This window comes from Anabrus simplex, chromosome 1 (genome assembly GCF_040414725.1).
Source record: "Anabrus simplex isolate iqAnaSimp1 chromosome 1, ASM4041472v1, whole genome shotgun sequence".
In the NCBI taxonomy this organism is placed as follows: Eukaryota; Metazoa; Arthropoda; class Insecta; order Orthoptera; family Tettigoniidae; genus Anabrus; species Anabrus simplex.
In genome coordinates this window covers 589,243,037-589,264,646 of record NC_090265.1, presented here as the reverse complement: position 1 = coordinate 589,264,646, position 21,610 = coordinate 589,243,037, and the positions used below count along the sequence as shown (strand labels likewise).

The following is a 21,610-nucleotide window of genomic DNA, read 5'->3' as shown; positions in this document are numbered from 1 at the left end:
CAAGGTCTTTGCTCCACCATATTTAATCACCTCTGAAGTTCCATCATCAGGACCTGGTGCTTTCCCTATCCACAATTTTTTTCTTTTTTTTACAGTCTCTGCTACTTCAGCTTCTGTGATATTGTTGTGGTGTCCTTTATTAAACTGCGCACCATGCGCCTTCGTCTGCAGTCAACACGGTAGAGTGCAGCGCTGGATAGTGATGTCACGCCAACTTATAGTATAAACTGGCATGCAGGATGAACTGTGAAGCATTGCCGTACGCCGACCTGTATACACCGTACTCCAGTCACGTAGGGTAATCCTTTTGAAAATGTGGTCTGGACAGGTGGACTGACGCAGGTCATGAGGTTTCACCTCTGCGTGCACAATCAGCCATTCCCTTTCTACCTCTCACTTGTCTTCCTTGCTTTCAGCATACTCATTATTTATTCTATTGTGCAGAAGGACTTAATTCCTTACTTTCATGTGCTTTATCATAGGGCTTCTCTTAACATTTGTGTTATGGCAATGAGAAAACTATTGTGACTTAAAGCACACACAGGAGCTGACAACAGTCATTCCCACTAATCAGCACTTTATAAATAATATGTAGGCCTATATAGTTTATTTTCATGGTCACTAGCAAGCACAATAGTTTCAATACAATACTTGTAAACTGGTGAATCAATAAAATTAAGTTTGTGTTTGTATAATGTTTGCTTTTGTATACAACAGATATCAACATCTGTGTCTTCAGATCTTGCATGGCTATTACCTGAACAATCAACTTTTCCATTATTAAATACTTTACAATGATGATCGTCTTAATCCTCTCAGGCCACCTTCTCTGTTTTAATGACTAGCTTCCCATCCTTTATTTCAATGTTCCTAAATTTCTTTCCTCATTTCCCTCTAAGGTTTCTCATTATTGTCCAGAATCTTTTGTTGTTACTTCTGAAGTCATTTTCCATTTCTTTCCCAAATTCTTCCCATGCTGCTTTCTTTGCTTCCTTAACTATTCACTTGCCTTTATTTCTTGTCTCCATATTGACCTCCTAATAATCGTGTCTCTCGGTGGGGTAGAATTTCTTCCAAATATCTTTCTTATTTTTAACAGCTTCTTTAACAGTTTCATTCTACCATCTTGTCTGTTTTTGCATTCTGTCCCAAATACTTCTCCAGCTGTTTGTTATATAATTCCTTTAAATAATTTTCACATTGCCTCTACATTGTTCATATCTGTTGTTGTTTCTGCTAGCTCCAGTTAATCATTTAATTCAGTCTTGTACAATTTCTTAATTCTTCATTATTTATTCTGGAGAACTTCTTTGCTTTTCCACCTATGGTGTTGTCCTAAACTACCGGTACATTTTTTGTAACTAGTAATTTGTGCTTTGTACTGAGTTCTGCTCTACAGAATACAGTGGTATGTACTGAGGGCTACAAAGGCTATCACTGAAGCCCAAACCTCAAATGAGAATGATGGAAATATAAAGCATATTATAACATAAGCATCTGACACATTGTTCCATTTACAAAACTTAAAAGCAATGAGAAAAAACATTGCATGTGTTTTTGAGAGCAAGTCATTGGAGACATATATTACAGCCCAGGCTCTTCATCCCTCTCCCCTCGACTCACCTCGCACGTCTTGAGGATGTATGTCCAATAGGTGCGGGGACCGGGGGATTGGTGTGCTAGGCCTCACTCCCTGCTCACCTCATACTCATAGATAACAGAGGGCTGATATTTCACTCCCGTTTACTTCTTCCTCCTTGTATGAAGACACTACAAGGCTGCTGTTATAGGAATAATATAGTTTTATTTTTATAGGTAAATCTGCTAAAATGAAATGCAATCTTTCAAGTTCTCTTTTGTTGCTTGGAATTAGAACCCGTGGTTGTAGGTCGGATACCACCACTGATCTTTTGAGGAAGCTAATAAACCAGTGACCGGGCGAGTTGGCCGTGCGAGTAGAGGCACGCAGCTGTGAGCTTGCATCCGGGAGATAGTAGGTTCGAATCCCACTATCGGCAGCCCTGAAGATGGTTTTCCGTGGTTTCCCATTTTCACACCAGGCAAATGCTGGGGCTGTACCTTAATTAAGGCCACGGCCGCTTCCTTCCAACTCCTAGGCCTTTCCTATCCCATCGTCGCCATAAGACCTATCTGTGTCGGTGCAACGTAAAGCCCCTAGCAAAAAACAAAAAAACAAAACAGTGAACAATGGGTATGACCGCTGGTAATGCTGTAGAATTCAAAATTTTAATTTAATAATAATAATAATAATAATAATAATAATAATAATAATAATAATAATAATAATAATAATAATAATAATAATAATATACACTGACTGACAGAGCAAATGCACCACCAAGAAGGAGTGGTTCAAAAGGGATGAAAGTTGGGGAAAAAACAGAGACGGCACGGACGAATAATTGATGTTTATTTCAAACCGATATGCAGGTTACACAATGCGCACGGCATAAACTCAGTAGGATGTAGGACCACCGCGAGCAGCGATGCACGCAGAAACACGTCGTGGTACAGAGTCAATAAGAATGCAGATGGTGTCCTGAAGGATGGTTCTCCATTCTCTGTCAACCATTTGCCACAGTTGGTCGTCCGTACGAGGCTGGGGCAGAGTTTGCAAACGGCGTCCAATGAGATCCCACACGTGTTCGATTGGTGAGAGATCCGGAGAGTACGCTGGCCACGGAAGCATCTGTACACCTCGTAGAGCCTGTTGGGAGATGCGAGCAGTGTGTGGGCGGGCATTATCCTGCTGAAACAGAGCATTGGGCAGCTCCTGAAGGTACGGGAGTGCCACCGGCCGCAGCACATGCTGCACGTAGCGGTGGGCATTTAACATGCCTTGAATACGCACTAGAGGTGACGTGGAATCATACGCAATAGCGCCCCAAACCATGATGCCGCATTGTCTAGCGGTAGGGCGCTCCACAGTTACTGCCGGATTTGACCTCTCTCCACGCCGACGCCACACTCGTCTGCGGTGACTATCACTAACAGAACAGAAGCGTGACTCATCGGAGAACACGACGTTCCGCCATTCCCTCATCCAAGTCGCTCTAGCCCGGCACCATGCCAGGCGTGCACGTCTATGCTGTGGAGTCAATGGTAGTCTTCTGAGCGGACGCCGGGAGTGCAGGCCTCCTTCGACCAATCGACGGGAAATTGTTCTGGTCGATATTGGAACAGCCAGGGTGTCTTGCACATGCTGAAGAATGGTGGTTGACGTGGCATGCGGGGCTGCCACCGCTTGGCGGCGGATGCGCCGATCCTCACGTGCTGACGTCACTCGGGCTGCGCCTGGACCCCTCGCACGTGCCACATGTCCCTGCGCCAACCATCTTCGCCACAGACGCTGCACCGTGGACACATCCCTATGGGTGTCGGCTGCGATTTGACGAAGCGACCAACCTGCCTTTCTCAGCCCGATCACCATACCCCTCGTAAAGTCGTCTGTCTGCTGGAAATGCCTCCGTTGACGGCGGCCTGGCATTCTTAGCTATACACGTGTCCTGTAGCACACGACAACACGTTCTACAAAAACTGTCGGCTGAGAAATCACGGTACGAAGTGGGCCATTCGCCAACGCGTGTCCCATTTATCGTTCGCTACGTGCGCAGCACAGCGGCGCATTTCACATCATGAGCATACCTCAGTGACGTCAGTCTACACTGCAATTGGCATAAAGTTCTGACCACTCCTTCTTGGTGTTGCATTTGCTCTGTCAGTCAGTGTATATATATACTTTTTACGAGGAACTGTGGAAAATCTTCAAAAGACATTTGTGAAGGGTCTACACTCCACAAGTGTGTGGGATTCTTACCCACTAAAAACCACACACCCTTTTCCCACGATATGTATCATCACCCCGGAACCGCTCTTGGATTACTTCAGGGTGATGTCATGCTTACTTAGTCTTTCAGACTTCTCCTTTCTTGATTTATCCAAATCCCTCTTCTTCTGATGAAGGACATTCTCCACATACACTGCCACCCGATCCCATGATTCCTGGTTTCATTACATCACAGAAATAATATTATCTGTTGTCAGTTCTCCCAATTCAGTTTCCACACATCTTCTCTTTATCATCCAATGGCCGCACACAAAGAAGGTGTGAAGTACATCATCGATGTCATCACAATATATGCATGCTGCATCACTCGCTCCACCCACTCTATGCAAGAATTTTCAGAAATATCCTTGTCCTTTTAGAAGCTGTGTGAGGTAATAGTTGACTTCACCATGAACCTTTCAACCCAGATATCTATGCATGGTATCAGTCACTTGGTCCATTTACTCTGCGGGTCACTTTCCCATCTGAGTTGCCATCGCCTCATCCATTGACTGAAGGCATGATTCTTTGCACATTTCTTTTCCATCTCTGCTTGAGTACGCCAGATTTCTTGTCTCTCCAATGGAAGTGGATCTATTGGGGCTATTGCTGCCACTGTGAGGATTGCAAGTTCAGAAACCGTGCGGTATGCACATGCAATACGTAAAGCTGCTCTCCGTTGTACAGCAGCTGTCCTTCTCCGATACCAAGTGAATCTCAAGGATTCAGCCCAGATTTCAGAGCCATACAGGAGCACTGACTGAACCGTCGACATGAGAAGGCGTCGTTTACTGGATTTTGGACCTTTAATATTTCCCATCAGTCTACTAAGTGCAGTCATGTATTTTACTGCCTTATCTGTTGCTCTCTGAATATGAAACTAAGAAACAATGTTAGGTTTTGGTCCACGCAATCAATACACATGTGTGGAACAAAACCTAACATTGTTTCTTAGTTTTAACTGTATCAGTACGGATCTGTATGATGAAGTTCATAAATTGTACTCTGAATATGATTCCAAAATGTAAGCTTGGAGTCATGTGTCACTCCTAGATATTTTGTGCTCATAGACGTTTCAATCACTAACTCTCCAACAGTCATTGGCACAAGAGTCTCGATCTTTTTCCTCGTCAGAAGAACTATCTCCGTTTTGTGTTCTGCTAGTGTTAGCCTGCGACTCATCATCCTTTACTTTATGCACCGCATCAACATAGACCACAAGCTTCGTATCCTCTGGCATCTCCCCAGTCCCCAAGCCAGGGGAATTAAGCGTACGAGGGGTTTGAACTGAGAATTGAACCAGGGCCATCACACTAAAGGCAAGTATTCTATCCATTTAGCCATAAATACGGGCTTTAATTTGCTAAATCTTAGGCTACCATCTCCACTGATGAGGTGTTGAGTATTGACAGTAGTAGAGGCCAGGTCAGTAGCTTGTGAAGCAGCCTTGACAACACAGCAAGCTACTCCGTTGGCTATTGGCTGCAACTCAAAATGCTTAAAAGGCTTGACGTTCACTAAACTAACCATCAAAAAGGGTCTAGTGGTAGCCCACCTCTTGATCCCAGCATATGCCAAACTTGGAATACTTGATGGTGGTGGTGATTATTGTTTTAAGAGGAAGTTCAACTGGGCAACCATCCTATATTAACACTAATTAGAGGGCAAAAATGGAAGGGATCTGACACTTTGAAAAAGGAAGGTATCAGACATAGAAAGATAAGGGCCATGAAAGGCATGAAAATGAAATACTCTCTAGGCCTCGAATGCTCTAATACTGCTGGGGTCATAAAAGAACAAGTGTTGATGAAGGGAGGTTGGATAACATATATGAAAGTGAGGAGCCTGGCACAAGTAAGTGGAAGCAATGCCAGGACTCAGCTAAGGGCCCCATGGATGCCAACCCATGCTCTCAAATTAAGAGCCCCTGGGGCTTATGGAATACTTGCACATCTTGTACAGCACAATGTGCAGATAACGTGTACATGAAGTAATCTATTGTTCTGCATACTCCTCTCCCAATTGCAACAAATATCATGTTGTGTACTGATATGGTTTAGTATGGAAAGAAGGTGTTTCCAATCAATACTGTATTTACTTGCATTTATGTGGGAAGTTAATGAACTGAACTTGATTGGAATTAAAATGTGCTTATGAAGTAATAAATCCTTCTCAGTCATTGGACTTAATCTTATCTGCCTTCAGAATCATTCACCAGTTATAATCTCATAATTTTAGCCATCACTTTTCAGGTTTCCTGTAGAGTTTTCACAGCTACTGTCGTGGTCTTGGGGCATACAAAGTCCTCACTGTACTTTACCCCCATAGGCATAGGCAGTCCCTTATTTCATACTGTTGCCCGTCCCCCACAGCATGGTCAAGGAGTTATATTTCTGACAGACTTATTTACAGCCAAAACATTAAAACCCTTGTCTGATATGAAATCCCCTCTTGGTTGGAAGGCATTTTTGCCTTTTTCACACCCTGAAAACCTTTTATTAAAATTTCAAATTACATTACTTTCTATTTGCAAGTGATTCTTAATAGACTTGTAGTATTAGCACAATTAGGTAGTTGTACCTTGCAATAAGTGATGTGGCCACAGGCAGAATATTCATGTTTCTACCTCCTAGCAAGTATTCAGCTACAGACTTCTGACGTGACCCAAAGCATCCAAAGTAAATTCCAATGAGAGCAGATATAGCCAGCATGAAGGCAAACATCACATAGTCGGGCCATTGGAAATAAAGCATCTTCTCTTTGAAATTAACTTCAGGAATGTAGTTTTGCAATGTTGGAGTTTATAGCACTGGAACAGAGAAGAGAATTATCACAAATATTTAATTATAAATAATCAGCTTGCTTTAAAAACCTTGTAAGTCTGATTTTTGTCATTTTTTATATTATGTGACACAAAGTAAACACACTGTTGGATTTTAAAAACCTTCTTATGGGTACCCACAGGATTTTTCCTGGCAGGACACGATAGCACTTTTTCAGATCAACTTCTCTGCTATAGAGAAATCAATTTCTTCCATTTCATTACCTATTTATCACTAAATGATGATGATACCTCCTCCCCCAGCCCTATTTTGCATTTTAGTTGCTTCTTTAAATGCAGCATTTTGCTCCTCTGTAACTGTTGACTATTTTTTTGCAAGATTTGGTGGATATTTTATCTTTAGTTCAGAGCTTTTGACAAGAGTAGTCTTCTGTGATTCATCATCAAAAGGTCCAGTTCTTAAAACAGTTAGAAATAGTAAAATGACCATGTCATATTTCAAAAATTAAATTCAAGCATTTCATTCAAATGTTAACCAGTTGGCCAATTTTCTAAACAACTGGATATATTTTCAGATGCCCCAAAATCACTAAACCAAATTAAACTGTAGAAATATGCCTAAATCTTACCTGCCTAATAATTTGATAAGCACTCTCAAATCAATAATTTGTCAGTTACTTAAAAGTAATGTTTCCAAATATTTACAAAAAATCTACTCAGGCAGAAAAAAATATCCGAACACCATGAAATGAGGAATGTAGAATACATTGCCTGCTTCCTACAACAAGTCAGTGCTTGTTCCCTATTCACTCCTTTGTTTACATGGCTTGCCTCCTTCCTCCAGGAAGTCAGTGCTTGTTCTACATTGGACATTAGAGATTTACTTCTTTGCCGGAGGTCCTAAGTCAACTTAAAGACATCATATTATGACAAGATGATCATAACCATAATTTTTGTTATTATATGTATTTTAATGTTATAATTAATTATTCCTGTAACATTGTATTTGTCTGGTATACATATGTTTTAGTTACCACATAATCAGTTTAATTTTATTTGGCTGATGTAATGTTATTTACTTGACATATTATATTGAAAAGGTGGACTCTCTTGCAAAATTTATTTCTTATAATGTAGAATACAGAAATTTTGGCAGTATATTTGACGAGGTAACATATTTAATTGATTAAAGGTACAAGACTACAGGTTAATATCTGTGCAAGAAAAGCCATCGCAAGTGTGATAGATAGATAGATAGATAGATAGATAGATAGATAGATAGATAGATAGATAGATAGATAGATAGATAGATTTATTAACCACCAACAGGCTATTCCCAATAATAACTGGTGTAATCGCCTGACTGTTGAATGCAGGCATGCAAACGTGCATGCATTGTGTCATAAAGGTGCTGGATGTCAGCTTGTGGGATGGAGTTCCATGCCTGTTGCACTTGGTCGGTCAATACAGGGATGGTTAATGCCGGTTGTGCATGACGCTGGAGTTGTCGTCCAGTGATGAGCCGTACATGCTCTGTTGGAGGCAGATCGGGGAATTGAGCAGGCCAAGGCAATATGTCAACACTCTGTAGAGCATGTTGGGCTACAATAGTGGCATGGGTGCATGCAGTATCCTGTTGGAAAACACTCCCGGGAATGTTGTTCATGAATGGCAGCACAACAGGTCGAATCACCAGACAGACGTATACATCTGCAGTCAGGGTGCATGGAATAACCATGAGAGTGCTCCTGCAGTCATAGGAAATTGCTCCCCAAACCAGAACTCACGGTGTAAATCCAGTGTGTCGATACTGCAGACAGGTGGAATGCAAGTTCTCACCTGGCCTCCTTCTAACCAACACACGGCCATCAATGGCACCAAGGCAGAACTGGCTTTCATAGGAAAACACAAAGGACCTCCACTCCATTCTCCAATGAGCTCTCGCTTGACACCACTGAAGTCGCAGACGGCGGTGGTTTGGGGTAAGTGAAATGCATGCTGCAGGGTGTCTGGCTCGGAACTGTCCTTCAAGTAACCTATTTCGAACAGTTTGCTCCGTTACTGTGATGCCAACTGCCACTCGAAATGCTGCCACAGCCAGATGCCGAATACAGTGGTCCTCCCTCTCTGTGGTGCCAAGGGGACGTCCGGAGCCCAGTCTTCTTGTGAGCGTACCTTCTCGTGACCACTGCTGCCAGCACTCATGCACAGTGGAGACATTCCTGCCAAGTTGTTCTGCAATTGCGCAGAAGGAAAATCCATCTTCATGTGGCCCTATTATACGGCCTCGTTCAACCACAGTGAGCTGTTGATACTGACCTCTTCATCATTGTAAAGGCATTCTTGACCCACTCACTGTCACTCTGTCCAGTCTCACAGGTAAGTAAAGCTCTCGCACAGTACATCCCATATTTAAAGCAAACCTGATGTGCAATGTCATGGGGCCACTACTAGCATCACACTAATGCAATTTGCAGGAAATTTGAATCAACGTCATCTTTCATATATATAAACATGCCTACAAACATTAGTTAATTTAGCACAACCCCTTCTTGGTGTTTAGATTTTTTTTTTCCCATTAGTGTAGTTTGTACTCACTATTACAGTGTATCATAACATTTTTCCTCTTCTTCACAACCAACTAGGAATACTTTGCAGTGCTCTTATTAGAATAATGAAACACTTGTACAAAGTGACAAACCTTTCAATGGTTTTTTTTTTTTTTTTCCCTCACACACTTAGTTTCATGGCAGTGATGAAAGACACTGGCTAGGCAAATGTTCTGTCTACTTTATATGAGAAGAAATAAATAAATATGAACAAAAAATGTTGTACTGATTTAGCAGCATTCCAAACATAAATGAAAATGAAGGCTTAGTTTTTTAAAAAGAATCTCTGGGACACTCACACTCATTAAATCAAAACATACCCTACACTTGACAAATATTATCTATAATTATTTTATAAATGTATCTAAACCATTCTTAAACCTGCCAACAATGGTTTTAATGAAAAATTTACATAATATATTTTCATGTATCAGAATTGGGGAACAGAAGTTGTACTCTTCTAGGACCTGCTCTGAAAAATCACGTGAGAACATTGATAATAAACATCTGTTTGTCTACTGTTACTCTTTCATGGTGCAAAAATGGCATGCAAAGACTGTTGAACACTGTTGATCCAAACCAAGATTTTACTCTACAAAGCATGCTGAAACTTCTCTCCACTGTGCACATTGTTATGGGCAGGGAAATACAAATTTCTTAAACAAGACCTATTTTGAGAAAAAAATCCTTACTTTGTATTAAAAGTTCCAGGATATTCATATCTGGTTGACAGTCATACCACAATTCTGCATCCACCATTAACTGTCTATTTTGTAGATTTTAGAAACAGCTTTTATAGAATGCAAAAAAGTCTTCCTTTCTTAATATTTTCATAACATAAGGATGGAGAGAATACAGCATCGATATGGTCTTGGTGGTTCTAGAGACTGTATCAGTGAGTCCATATAAGGAATGTAGAGTGGAACTCTGTAATAGTCCTCAGCGCTAGCCGTAACCATATTGCAAATTGAAGTGATGTTTCCATTGGTGGCCTAATTAGAATAATTTATTCTTGAATGTACAAAATAAATATTACGTTAGCAGCATTAAATTCCCGGTTATAACAGTTGTTTGTTGAAAATGAAATGAAATGGCGTATGGATTTTAGTGCCGGGAGTGTCTGAGGATAAGTTCAGCTCGTCAGATGCAGATCTTTTGATTCGACTCCCGTAGGTGACCTGCGCATCATGATGAGGATGAAATGATGATGAAGATGACACATACGTCCAGCTCCCATGCCAGCAAAATTAACCAATTATGGTTAAAATTTCTGACCCTGCCAGGAATCAAACCTGGGATCCCTATGACCAAAGCCAGCACACTAACCATTTAGCCATGCAGTCGGACAGTTGTTAGTTGACTGTCCGTTACTCCAATTTCTGCAATAATCTGGTATTACAAGATATTAGAATCATTCCGAATTGACAGTTTTCACTGAACAATGGTGAAAAAATGAATGTATCCTTCTTATTCAATACATTATATATTGCATCATTAGATGGAGTAATCAAATTCAAACATGTTATGGCTCATTTGAGCCATCTTCAGTGAAAAAAGGGAGGGAGGGGGGGGTGAAATAATTTACATAATATAAGCTAAAACATGCAAAAAAACATAATGAAAGAACAAATGAAAAACAAAAGAGAGCCTAGTAGAAACTAAATTAGCACAGTATACAATATTTACATCATCATGTGGAGCCAAAAACAACTCACTGCAACAGAATTTAGTAAAATGGGGGTTAATATAAAAACATAATTGAAACTAAATCTGTGTTAACCTCGATCACACGGACGAGACCATTACTTTGGGAAGGCCAGGCCATTTGAGAGGACAACCACTCTCTAAACACCGTAAGTTTAAGCTTTCTACACACCCATTCCACACTTTTTACTTATCAGCCCAAGTTTCTCACACAACCTCATTTTTTTCCATTACATATTGGAACTTCACTGATGGTTTCCACTAGGTCACTTACAGTTTACCATGCATCTGTCATCTCCCTAACACAACTTCTCAATTTTATGTCGCGGCCCTCCGAACTTTTATAACAAGGCAAACCAATCAGCCAACATTATGAAATGATAATCAAGAATGGGACGTCTAGATTGAGAAGATATTGAGAATGCTGCTGTTCTAAAGCTTTAAATTTCATTGGTGTTTCTCCTTGTCACAGGCTTTTTGCCTGCACATTATATCAGGCTTGGTTTCTCAAACTTTTTTGCTCCCACTCCCCTCCTAGCCAATTTGATGTGATGGGTTTCTACAAAGATAGATTTTCTGCCTGAATTTTCAACAGTGATTTCATCCTGTTTTGTATTGTTACAAAACCAATATTTTGTAGACTAAGAGTTCTGCAACCTCACTATGTGCACTTATTATTCATTTCCATCTGTATCATTTGTTTTCATTTCTTTTCTTCTTAGGTCAACACAGTTTTTAGTTTCAATTATGTTTTTATATTAACCCCTATTTCACTGAATTCTGTCGCAGTGAGTTGTTTTTTGCTCCACGTGATGATGTAAATATCGTATATCGTGCTAATTTAGTTTCTACTAGGCTCTCTTTTGTTTTTTCACTTGTTCCTTCATTATGTTTTTTTGGCATGTTTTAGCTTATATTATGTAAATTATTTCACCCCCGCCCCTTGTTTTTTCTCTGAAGATGGCTCAAAGTAGCTGAAACATGTTTGAATTTGATTACTCCATCTAATGATGGAATATATAATGTATTGAATAAGGAGGATACGCTCATTTTTTCACCATTGTAGAATATAATCTGGTATGACATTAAGCAATTGAATATCAATATTTCTAGAATTCCTGTGGTGGTGGTGGGGGGGGGGGGAGCAAGCACATCCCCCCTTGGTCCCACCTGTGGGCTGTGGGTGCTCATGACCTCGTAAGTGTAAGAGTAAAAATGGCAAAGTTGGAGATGATTTTAAAATTTTCATATGTCCTCAGCATGACTTTGAAAGCCTTTTAAGTCAGACATATGAGGATTTTAAATACAAAGATTTCTTACAATGCAACTCACAACTCAGACATAGGGGGGAGTAATAATATCACTCTGTGCCATTATAGATTCTCATTCATTGTTACTTACTTGTTAAAATTTCAGTCATGTCTTCTGATGGTAGCAGAAGAAGAAAGCTAGTTAAATTAGCTTTGGCTGAGATAGCCGATAAGTTACCGTATTTCACTGTCAGTAAGCCTACTGATTTGAACATGAATATACATTTTCTCCCCATACTTTATTCTTTAGATTAGTTACTAACAGAGTGATGATGCTTGTTGTTTAAAGGGGGGCCCAACATCTAAGGTCATTGACCCACTAACAGACTAGCCTATTTATAATTACAATAGAATCATACTCATTTTTTCACTTTAGGGTAAATACTGTCTCTAATTTATTCCAGCATACAAGGAGATGATAGCTGAACTTCATTGAAAAGGATATCAGCAAACAGTATTTTGATCAATGACAAAAATATTGAAGTATTTCATGAAGTCAAGCTTCAGGGGTTTTTAAAGTTTAATTTTTACCAAAGGAAAGGCAGAAGTAATGTGAATGAATGCTAGCTGAAAGAAATGATTAGGACAACAAAATCAATAATGACAAATTGCATTTTAATCAGCCTTTCTGAAACCGCACAGTCCAAGTCGGTGTTCTCTGAAAGACAGTGACCAAGAAAGTGTCACTGCAACCAGTGAATCATTGTACAGTCCATCCAAGTGTAATTGTGTTGATGAGGACACAGAACAGTGTTTACCGAGTGAAGATGAACAAAAAGGCACTAACAGATCTACTGATGAAACTACGGAAGTGTACACAGCTAAAAGAGCTAGGAGGGGTCATTCGAATGTCAATCAGTGGGTTATCACAAAGAATTGAGAGAAAGGAGAAAAAAGGATTGCTGTTCGATGAGCTTGAAAAAACTGTCTGTGATAAATGGATATATTGCAATTGTTCCTTAAACCAAAATGTTTCTAAAATAAAGCACAATGATTTTCAGACCATGGTAGGGAAATTATATTCCAACATTTCTGGAACCTGAGCTGGAAAGAGGGAGGGGAAAAAAATATGAAATCATACAAGTACTTCAAAAAACACTAAATATAAAGTAAATGAGACATCTAGGTGATACAAATCAGGTTTCTTTCACTTCAAGAAACAGAAAAGTCAAATTCACATTTGTAATGTTCTCTGGCTCTCATGGAATTATGGAATAGAGTGCACTTAATTGGGCAATAATGAAGAGGAACGTGTCAACTAATAATGATGGACAACCAAGCCAGGGGGTTAGAGGGAATGCAACTAAGCATAAAGAAGGGAGTTAGATAATACAAGATTTCTTAGGTATGCTCCCTAAAGTACCATCACATTATGCAAGAAATAAGTTCCATATATTACCTGGAGCTGATCTGGTGAGCAAAATCCACTCAAATGGAGTGTGACTCTATGCACTCAACAATAAAGAGATGCCTATACATCATCAGGCTATATCAATGTTTGCAAGCATGCCACACTCAAGCCAAGATCATGTAAATTTAACCTTTTCACTCCGATGGACTGCTGTAGCAGTCGTGTGGGAGCTATGCCACATGGCCAGTGGACTGTGACTGCTGTAGCAATCGAGTGTTGTTTGGCTTTTCTGTGCTTCCCTACAGTAGACTGCTGGAGAAGTTAGACCTTTATAATATGATATCATGCTCATCATTTGCCACGTAATAATTGTTGTTCACTGCCATCATATTAGCACTTCTATAGGTAGTTTCAATGCATTGTGGTTGCATGTTTCATAATGAATGGGAAACTGTACACCGCAGATGAAGCTCTTATCCTCACGTCTGTCTGTCTGTCTGTCTGTCTGTCTGTCTGTCTGTCTGTCTGTCTGTCTGTCTGTCTGTCTGTCTGTCTGTCTGTCTGTCTGTCTGTCTGTCTGTCTGTCTGTCTGTCTGTCTGTCTGTCTGTCTGTCTGTCTGTCTGTCTGTCTGTCTGTCTGTCTGTCTGGTCATCAGCCCAGAGGCTGATTGGATCCTCAAATAGCACCACCAAAGGCTATACAGCTATAGGAAAACCACAAAAACCAATGGGAGCACCAAAATCAGGCGTACTAGGCAAGACGAGGAGTGAGGTAGTTTGCCATTGCTGTCCTCACTGTGCCAGACAATGCTATTGTAGCATGACTGACCCTATGAGCAACACCTTTCACAACCCTCAGACGCACTGGATGTGCTCCAAATGTCATTACTCAGCACCACCCATACCCTAGCAGCTTCCATATAGTCACAGCTGTGGATGAGACTGGGACTTCAGTGGAAGCTACACTTTGCTCTGGCCTGTTCCAAGAGATGGTTGTAAAAGTACTGCATCCATCAAGAAATGACAGCAGGCAGACTTATCCTCATATTAGATAATAATTTGGAGAAAATGTAGACGGGAAAGATTTAATCCTTCTCTGTCCAAAGCCATGGAAATAAAAGGAGGTTGGGAAGCTTTGTATGAATGAAAATGACTAATGCATGTGCAAATATATTTGACTGAACTGTTTCCAGTCATTCGACCGGGTCAGGAATGGAATGAATGAAGCTCCCATCTAGTGGCTAGGATAGGAATTGTACCAGCTGCCAAATCCTGTCACACTCCTCTGGGGCAATGATTAATGACTGACAGATGAAATAAAATGATATTGGGGAGTGTTGCTGGAATGAAAGATAACGGGGAAAACTGGAGTAACCAGAGGATAAACTGCCCCACCTCCACTTTGTCCAGCACAAATCTTACATGGAGTGACCGGAATTTGAATCATGGAATCCAGAGGTGAGAGGCCGGTGTGATGCTGCCTAAGCCGTAGTGACACCATGTTTTTTTTTAGATATTCAAGCTATTGTGACTTAACAAAGTGAACCTCCATTATGAGCCTTTTTTTGATCACAACCAGTGTTGTCAATTTTATAAATCAATCTGTCCTAGGACTAAAGTTGTAGATCCTGATGTAACAGACATGAGAGTGATTAGATACAATCCACATTTAAGTGCTGAGTTCAAATTAAACTGCTCGTATGACTGGCAGGCTCTTCCACAGCAGAGAAACATAGATATACAAACTTGTTCCATTGACCAGGTATCTAGTCTCTCAACATCAAAGCTGATAAATGGAATAATTTGCAACAATTAGAGGCAGTACTGGATCAAGTGTTCCATATTGCTTCTATGAGTGAATGAGAACATATTTTTACCAAATAACCAATGTATTTCAAAAAGTAATATTTTAGAAAACTACTCTTTTGCTAAGATCCTATGTTTGATAGAATTGAAAAACCTCATATGTCTTGTGCCATGTATTTACTACTTCCCCTGATTTTCTCCCTCCTCTTGTAGTGGTCTGCTGATATCCATATTTTGGTGCCATATTCGGTATATTTAAGACATGTAATTTAGCTGTGTTTGTTAATATATTGCTTGTTAATTATGTGAGAATAATCTCTCCCGCATCCCCTATGAAAGCGATTTGAATGAGATAGTTGTTTTAAGTTGCAGCTTTCTGCTGCGCTTGTCTATTCTCCTTGCCGCCTGCCTCCATGGTAACGTTCCACGCCCCTTTTCTTGGCCTATCGTCGGCCGTTTCCCCCTCCCTTGATGCCTGGTTCTCCTTGCCTTGCAGAGTGCTGGTCGTGAAGTGAACTTTGACTTGACTTGGGAACAGCGAGCTGGCTGGTTGCTAGCATTTTGTACGAGCGGGCTGGACCTGCTCGGGTCTCGAACTCTTTTTCTGTACGCCCATGGAGGTAAGGTGTTCAAAGGAATGGCTTTTCACTTAGCTAGGGGATGATGGGAGGATTTCAGATACTTCCTGGTGAAGTGGATTGTACTATCTTTTAAATTACTTCAGATTAGTCATTACCTTTGGTAGGTAAAAGGGAAAATGTAATGGTAATACGGCCCTCTTACTGTTGATCTGGCCTTTCGCCAAGTGGGTCTTATGTACTCTGTAATCTTATATTGTTGCAGTTTTGTGACATCTGGGTGTTAAAATGGATTCGTATATAAAACTATTATCCTGTTTATTGATGTAAATGTCGCCACGTGTTGGGTCTAGCTTGCCCTAGCTCTCATATTGTAAAAACTGCAGCATTATTCCGGGCTTATCTTGGTTGAAATTGAAATTTTGCATGGTTTGGGGCAAGGTTATCAATCTTGCTAGTCATTATAGGATCATGCTTTGTGTTATGAATCATACGCAAGTAAGGATATCTTTATGAATTGAATTGTAACCTTGTCCAGAATCCAGAATCAACTGGTGGTGGATCATGTTATTGAAATGTTAGGGGTGCGTCTCATGAAATGAAAATTATTATCATTAACTTCAATGTTAAGTTTTATGCTGGTTTCGCTTGGGCACAAGCCCTTGATTTATGTAACCTTTTTCTTACCGCCAAAGGCTGTTGAAGGTTTTGTAGAATGTTCTCTCCATCAATATTGTATATCTTATAAAGGGAAAGATAACCCAAGAAGGGATTCAGAATTTAAATATGTTATATCTCTTTGAATATGTGGTCTCATTGACCAGGTCCAGGGCCATATGCTTTTCTTCCTCGTTCAGTTGGGTAGTGGGGCATAAGTTGGTACCTAGTGGTGCATGTCTCATTTTTAGAAAGTGAAATAAAAGTTAAAACCTTGCATGACTGAATTATAATTATAATGATAAAAATAGATTTAGCATGGTTTCTTCTCTTTTGATATTCGAGGACTTTAAACTGATACAATACAGTATGTGTCTTTTTTTTTTTTTTTTTGCTAGTTGCTTTACGTCGCACCGACACAGATAGGTCTTATGGCGACGATGGGACAGGGAAGGGCTAGGAGTGGGAAGGAAGCGGCTGTGGCCTTAATTAAGGTACAGCCCCAGCATTTGCCTGGTGTGAAAATGGGAAACCACGGAAAACCATTTTCAGGGCTGCCGACAGTGGGGTTCGAACCTACTATCTCCCGAATACTGGATACTGACTGCACTTAAGTGACTGCAGCTATCGAGCTCGGTACAGTATGTGTCAAGAGTGGGTCCACCTATTCAGTACACAATTATTAAAGGCAATATAACTAATACTTTCTTTAAAAAATCATAGGCTATATTCTCATTAAAAAATCAATGCTTGGAACTAGTTTTGACCTAAAAGTATGAGATCATCCTCAGCCATTACATTAAACGAACATTTGCAATTTAAAAAAACACTGAAAAGCACAAAACATCTAAAATATGTAATGAAAACACTTTAAAAGTTCATAGATCTTTGATATCGGTGATAAACATTTAAAGAGTGACACCAGTGTCCATCAGTTACTGTAGAATGTTGATGTCTTTTGTGAAGACAAATTTTATCAAGTTAGATGGCACTTTGTCAATTTGTAAACATAGAGTACCATTCATAGCTTTGATTGCAGTAACTTATAAAAATGTCATTTAATCTTCTTATGCTATTTTTAAGGACACTTTCTCTCAAAGCATTGATACTTGGTCAATATATGAATTTTTCATCTAAACAGTGTTATGTGGCTGAAGATGTTAATAATATATGAAACATGTACCACTTTTAATCAATAAGTTGGAAAATAAAAAATTACTTAGTTGTGAAACCTTCTTAGGTGTCGATAATTTGCGGTGCTTTTAAACTCCAGGTTTGTCCCACCAACCAACAGAGGAGGTGAAACCTGTGGCATGCCTTTTGATAAATTGCGACCAAGTGTACCTTGTCAAATGCTTTTTCAACATTAAGGCTGATCAAGGCTGCTCAATTTCTTGGTTTTAAGTAGGTTGTTAAGGATGCTGAAATGTGAAACAAATGATCATGTGTGTAATACTGTGGTCAGAAATCTGCCTGTGATTGTGGTATGAGCAGGAGGGAGTTTATGTAGGTGGATATATGTCAGGCTTAGATAGTTTCTAGGATTTTGGATAAGACAGGTAAAAGACTTACAGGCCTATAGGAGCTTATTTGGGAGGGTAATTTCTTACGTCCCAGGAATTGAAGAATTATAGCACTGAGTGGGTTGACCACGTGGTTCTGTTATAAGAAAAGGGAAAGTAGATTGTGAAAACCAGAAAACTTCTAATCCACAAGGTGAAGACAAGATGGGCTTTCTGACCTAGCAATACAAAGACAAGAAGCTGTCTGTCAAAAGACTGATTAAGGAGAAAAAGGAGATGTGCAAGGACAAGTTTGCTACCAAATAAGAGGTTTTATGTCTTGCTAACTAGTTTAACAGTTTTCAGAGATGTCAAGGTGCCAGCAAGATGCCAGAATTTTATCCTGCAGGAGTTCTTTTACATGCCAGTAAATCTACCAACATTAGGCTGGCATGTTTGAACACCTTCAAATCCACCAAACTGAGATGGGAATGATCCTACCATTTTGGGCATAGAAGACAATCCATTGAGTTGTGAAGATCAGAATTGAACAATATCCTTGATGGAAATTTAGTAGGAACAAAGGAAGGGATTAGAGAAGAAAAGAAAAAAGTATTTTAGACTCTGCCAAAGGGGGATGCAATTAATAATAATAGCCCAGATATATATCAAGTGGAACAATATCATCTTGCATGGCTGGAAGTGGAGAAAGAACTTAAGAACAGGAGAAATGAAGAGTCACCGAAGTTCAGTGAATTTACTAGAGATGTGATAAAAGCTGTGTAATTTCCAGGTTTTAATAGGATGGACAAGTGCTTTCTGTCATCTGGAGTGAAAGGTGGATCCAGAAGATTGGACAAAACAAGGTATAATCCCATAATTCAAAAAAAGGAAATACAGAATCATCACTTTCCTATAACATACCATAAAGCTGCAGGGAAAGGTAATAATCGAGAGGAGACGAAGAAAAATTGTAGAATTTCTATTAAAAGTAGGACACCATGACTTCAGGAAAGACAGTTCTAATATTTGCTAAAAGAATGCTAATATTAGATATTGAAAAGGTGAGCAATGATGTCTGAAGGAAGAAAATCTGAGGATGGTTTTCAGTTTTATGTGGAATCCGAACCACATTGTGAAAACCAGAAACTTCTAATCCAAACTTCTAATTTCAAACATCCATATGCAACCACTTTGGTAAGAAGCTGGAGACAGTGCCACTCAGCTAAACACCTCCCATCCAAAGTATTGGGTCATAGATGTTAGTATAAAAAGTTGTTAACAATACCAACTCTTAAATAATTTTTGCTAACCTGTACAAACATTACTTTTTGTTAATTTTGTTGATATATAATCAGTGTGCATCTTAACACCTTCATTCCCATAGAGCAGTATGGTTCTTTAATCATGCCGTCTTCTGTCGCCTGTAGAGTAGTAAAGTCATTTAGCGCTTATTCAATGTAGCGCGCTCCAATATAGTTGTGTTTTTGGAGACCAGAAGAGTTCTACCTAGAAGTTTCTTTTTTCTTCTGGTAGATGACTCAAGTGTCCTCTTTTCTTGACACTGTACACTTTGTGTTCTTTTACTCATTGTTTACAAGCCAATTTTGGAGCTTCTCAAACTGAGTGAATTAACAAGTGATGGTGGCTGTGTAGTAAACAAAGCTTCAAGCATGAGTAAATTTTGTAGTGATTCCAGAAGAAGAAATATATGATATTTTGCATGATAACAATTCAGGTGATGATCTGATAGCTTCATACAGTGAAAGTGAGTGTGATTATGTACGCAGTGAAAGCACTGGAAGGGTGAATAATAATCCAGACAGGAGCAACGACCTCGAGTCTCCTTTCTACAATCCATCGGCTCCCCTATTTGATGTACGTACAGGTGTAAATAAAAAGGAAAAGTATGTTATATCTTTCTTAAATATTTTTTTCAATAATAATTTCTTTAATATATACTAATGTAGAACTCAGCTGTCAAGTAGGTAGCTTTTCAAAAATGGCTGGGCCCCAGTGGTGGCAGTCTGCTCTGATAGCTGGTAGTGAAAGTATTAAAATGAAAATTATATGAATTTATTGGCTGTATTAACTAATGCTTTATTAGATATATTATTAAATGCAATGCAAATCTCATTATCATCATTCACAAAAGAATACAAATAGTTTGAAGAGCACTGGCTCCGTATCAACTAAAACATTCTGTGTATCATTATTTTATGGAGCACAAACATTTATTGTAAGGTCATCTGCAAATAAATAGTTTTCTAAGCCCTCTCTGTTAAGATAACAGTATAGATTCTTCATCAATTTGAATCAAATAAGGTTTTCCCAAAATCTGTGATGATATAATTCCAGTTGATCATGTTAGGACAAACCATACAGTAACATGCAACAAAGTACAGAGTGATAATATTTATAGCATTAAAATGTGCCTAAAACCAAACCAAACCAAACCCCATGGCACTACAGCCCTTGCAGGGCCATGGCCTACCAAGCGACCGCTGCTCAGCCCGAAGGCCTGCAGATTACGAGGTGTCGTGGGGTCAGCACGACCAATCCTCACGGCCGTTATTCTTGGTTTTCTAGACCGGGGCCGCTATCTCACCGTCAGATAGCTCCTCAATTCTAATCACGTAGGCTGAGTGGACCTCGAACCAGCCCTCAGGTCCAGGTAAAAATCCCTGACCTGGCCGGGAATCGAACCCGGGGCCTCCGGGTGAGAGGCAGGCACGCTACCCCTACACCACGGGGCCGATTAAAATGTGCCTAATGTGATTAAATTTGTTAATCATTAAAATACATAACTTACTTATGTTATTACTATGATTAACAAAAGATATTTATAGTACCAAATTCAAAATATTGGAGATAAAAACGTCTGTTCTCAAAACTTACCCTACTATTGGTGATGCCCACAGTGTATCGAACTTGTGAATGAGGTAAATGCAGTTGTTTAAATCAAGACTAACTTCTTATGAAACCAAAAAGGATTTATGGCAACTTGTTATCTGTACCATTTAGGCTTTAGGTTGTCTTAGTGAAGGTCGACCCTCTATTGTTTGAATGGTATAGGAGGAAGAAAGGAATCATAATACGTATAATTTTGACCTTCTACTCATAAATAATTATAGAAATAGGTAAAGAAGCCCTTGAGACCAGAATGATACAGTTCTTTTGAGTTAATACTAGATTTGTGAAGGGCAAATCAAGTGAGCTGGGAGATGGTGGGTTAGAATCCCACTGTTGGCAGTCCTGGAGATCTTTTCCCATGATTCCCATTTTCTTCTCATGCATTTGCTGGGGCTGTACCTTAATCAAGGCCATGGCCAATACCTTCCCAGTCCTAACCCTTTCCCATTCTTGTGTCACTGAAAACCTGTGATTAATGTGACGTTAAACCACCACGAAGAAAGGGAAGAATATGAAGGGCAAGAATAGAGCAGTATTGACCAGACAGGCAA

At 39.7% G+C, this 21,610-nt stretch overlaps 1 protein-coding gene across 1 annotated transcript in view; it reads right to left on the bottom strand.

Annotated features, from left to right (window-relative positions):
• The window catches only part of LOC136857165 (sodium-coupled monocarboxylate transporter 1), a 116,280-nt gene extending 95,156 nt beyond the window's left edge, over nt 1-21,124 (bottom strand). Inside the window, exons 1-2 of the mRNA XM_067135596.2 lie at nt 21,045-21,124; nt 6,428-6,656 (exon numbers count right to left, since the gene is read on the bottom strand). Of these exons, the coding sequence (XP_066991697.2) occupies nt 6,428-6,600 (173 nt within the window). The 5' untranslated portion in view covers nt 6,601-6,656; nt 21,045-21,124. The remainder of the gene's footprint in view (nt 1-6,427; nt 6,657-21,044) is intronic.
• Nucleotides 21,125-21,610: the final 486 nt, after the last annotated feature.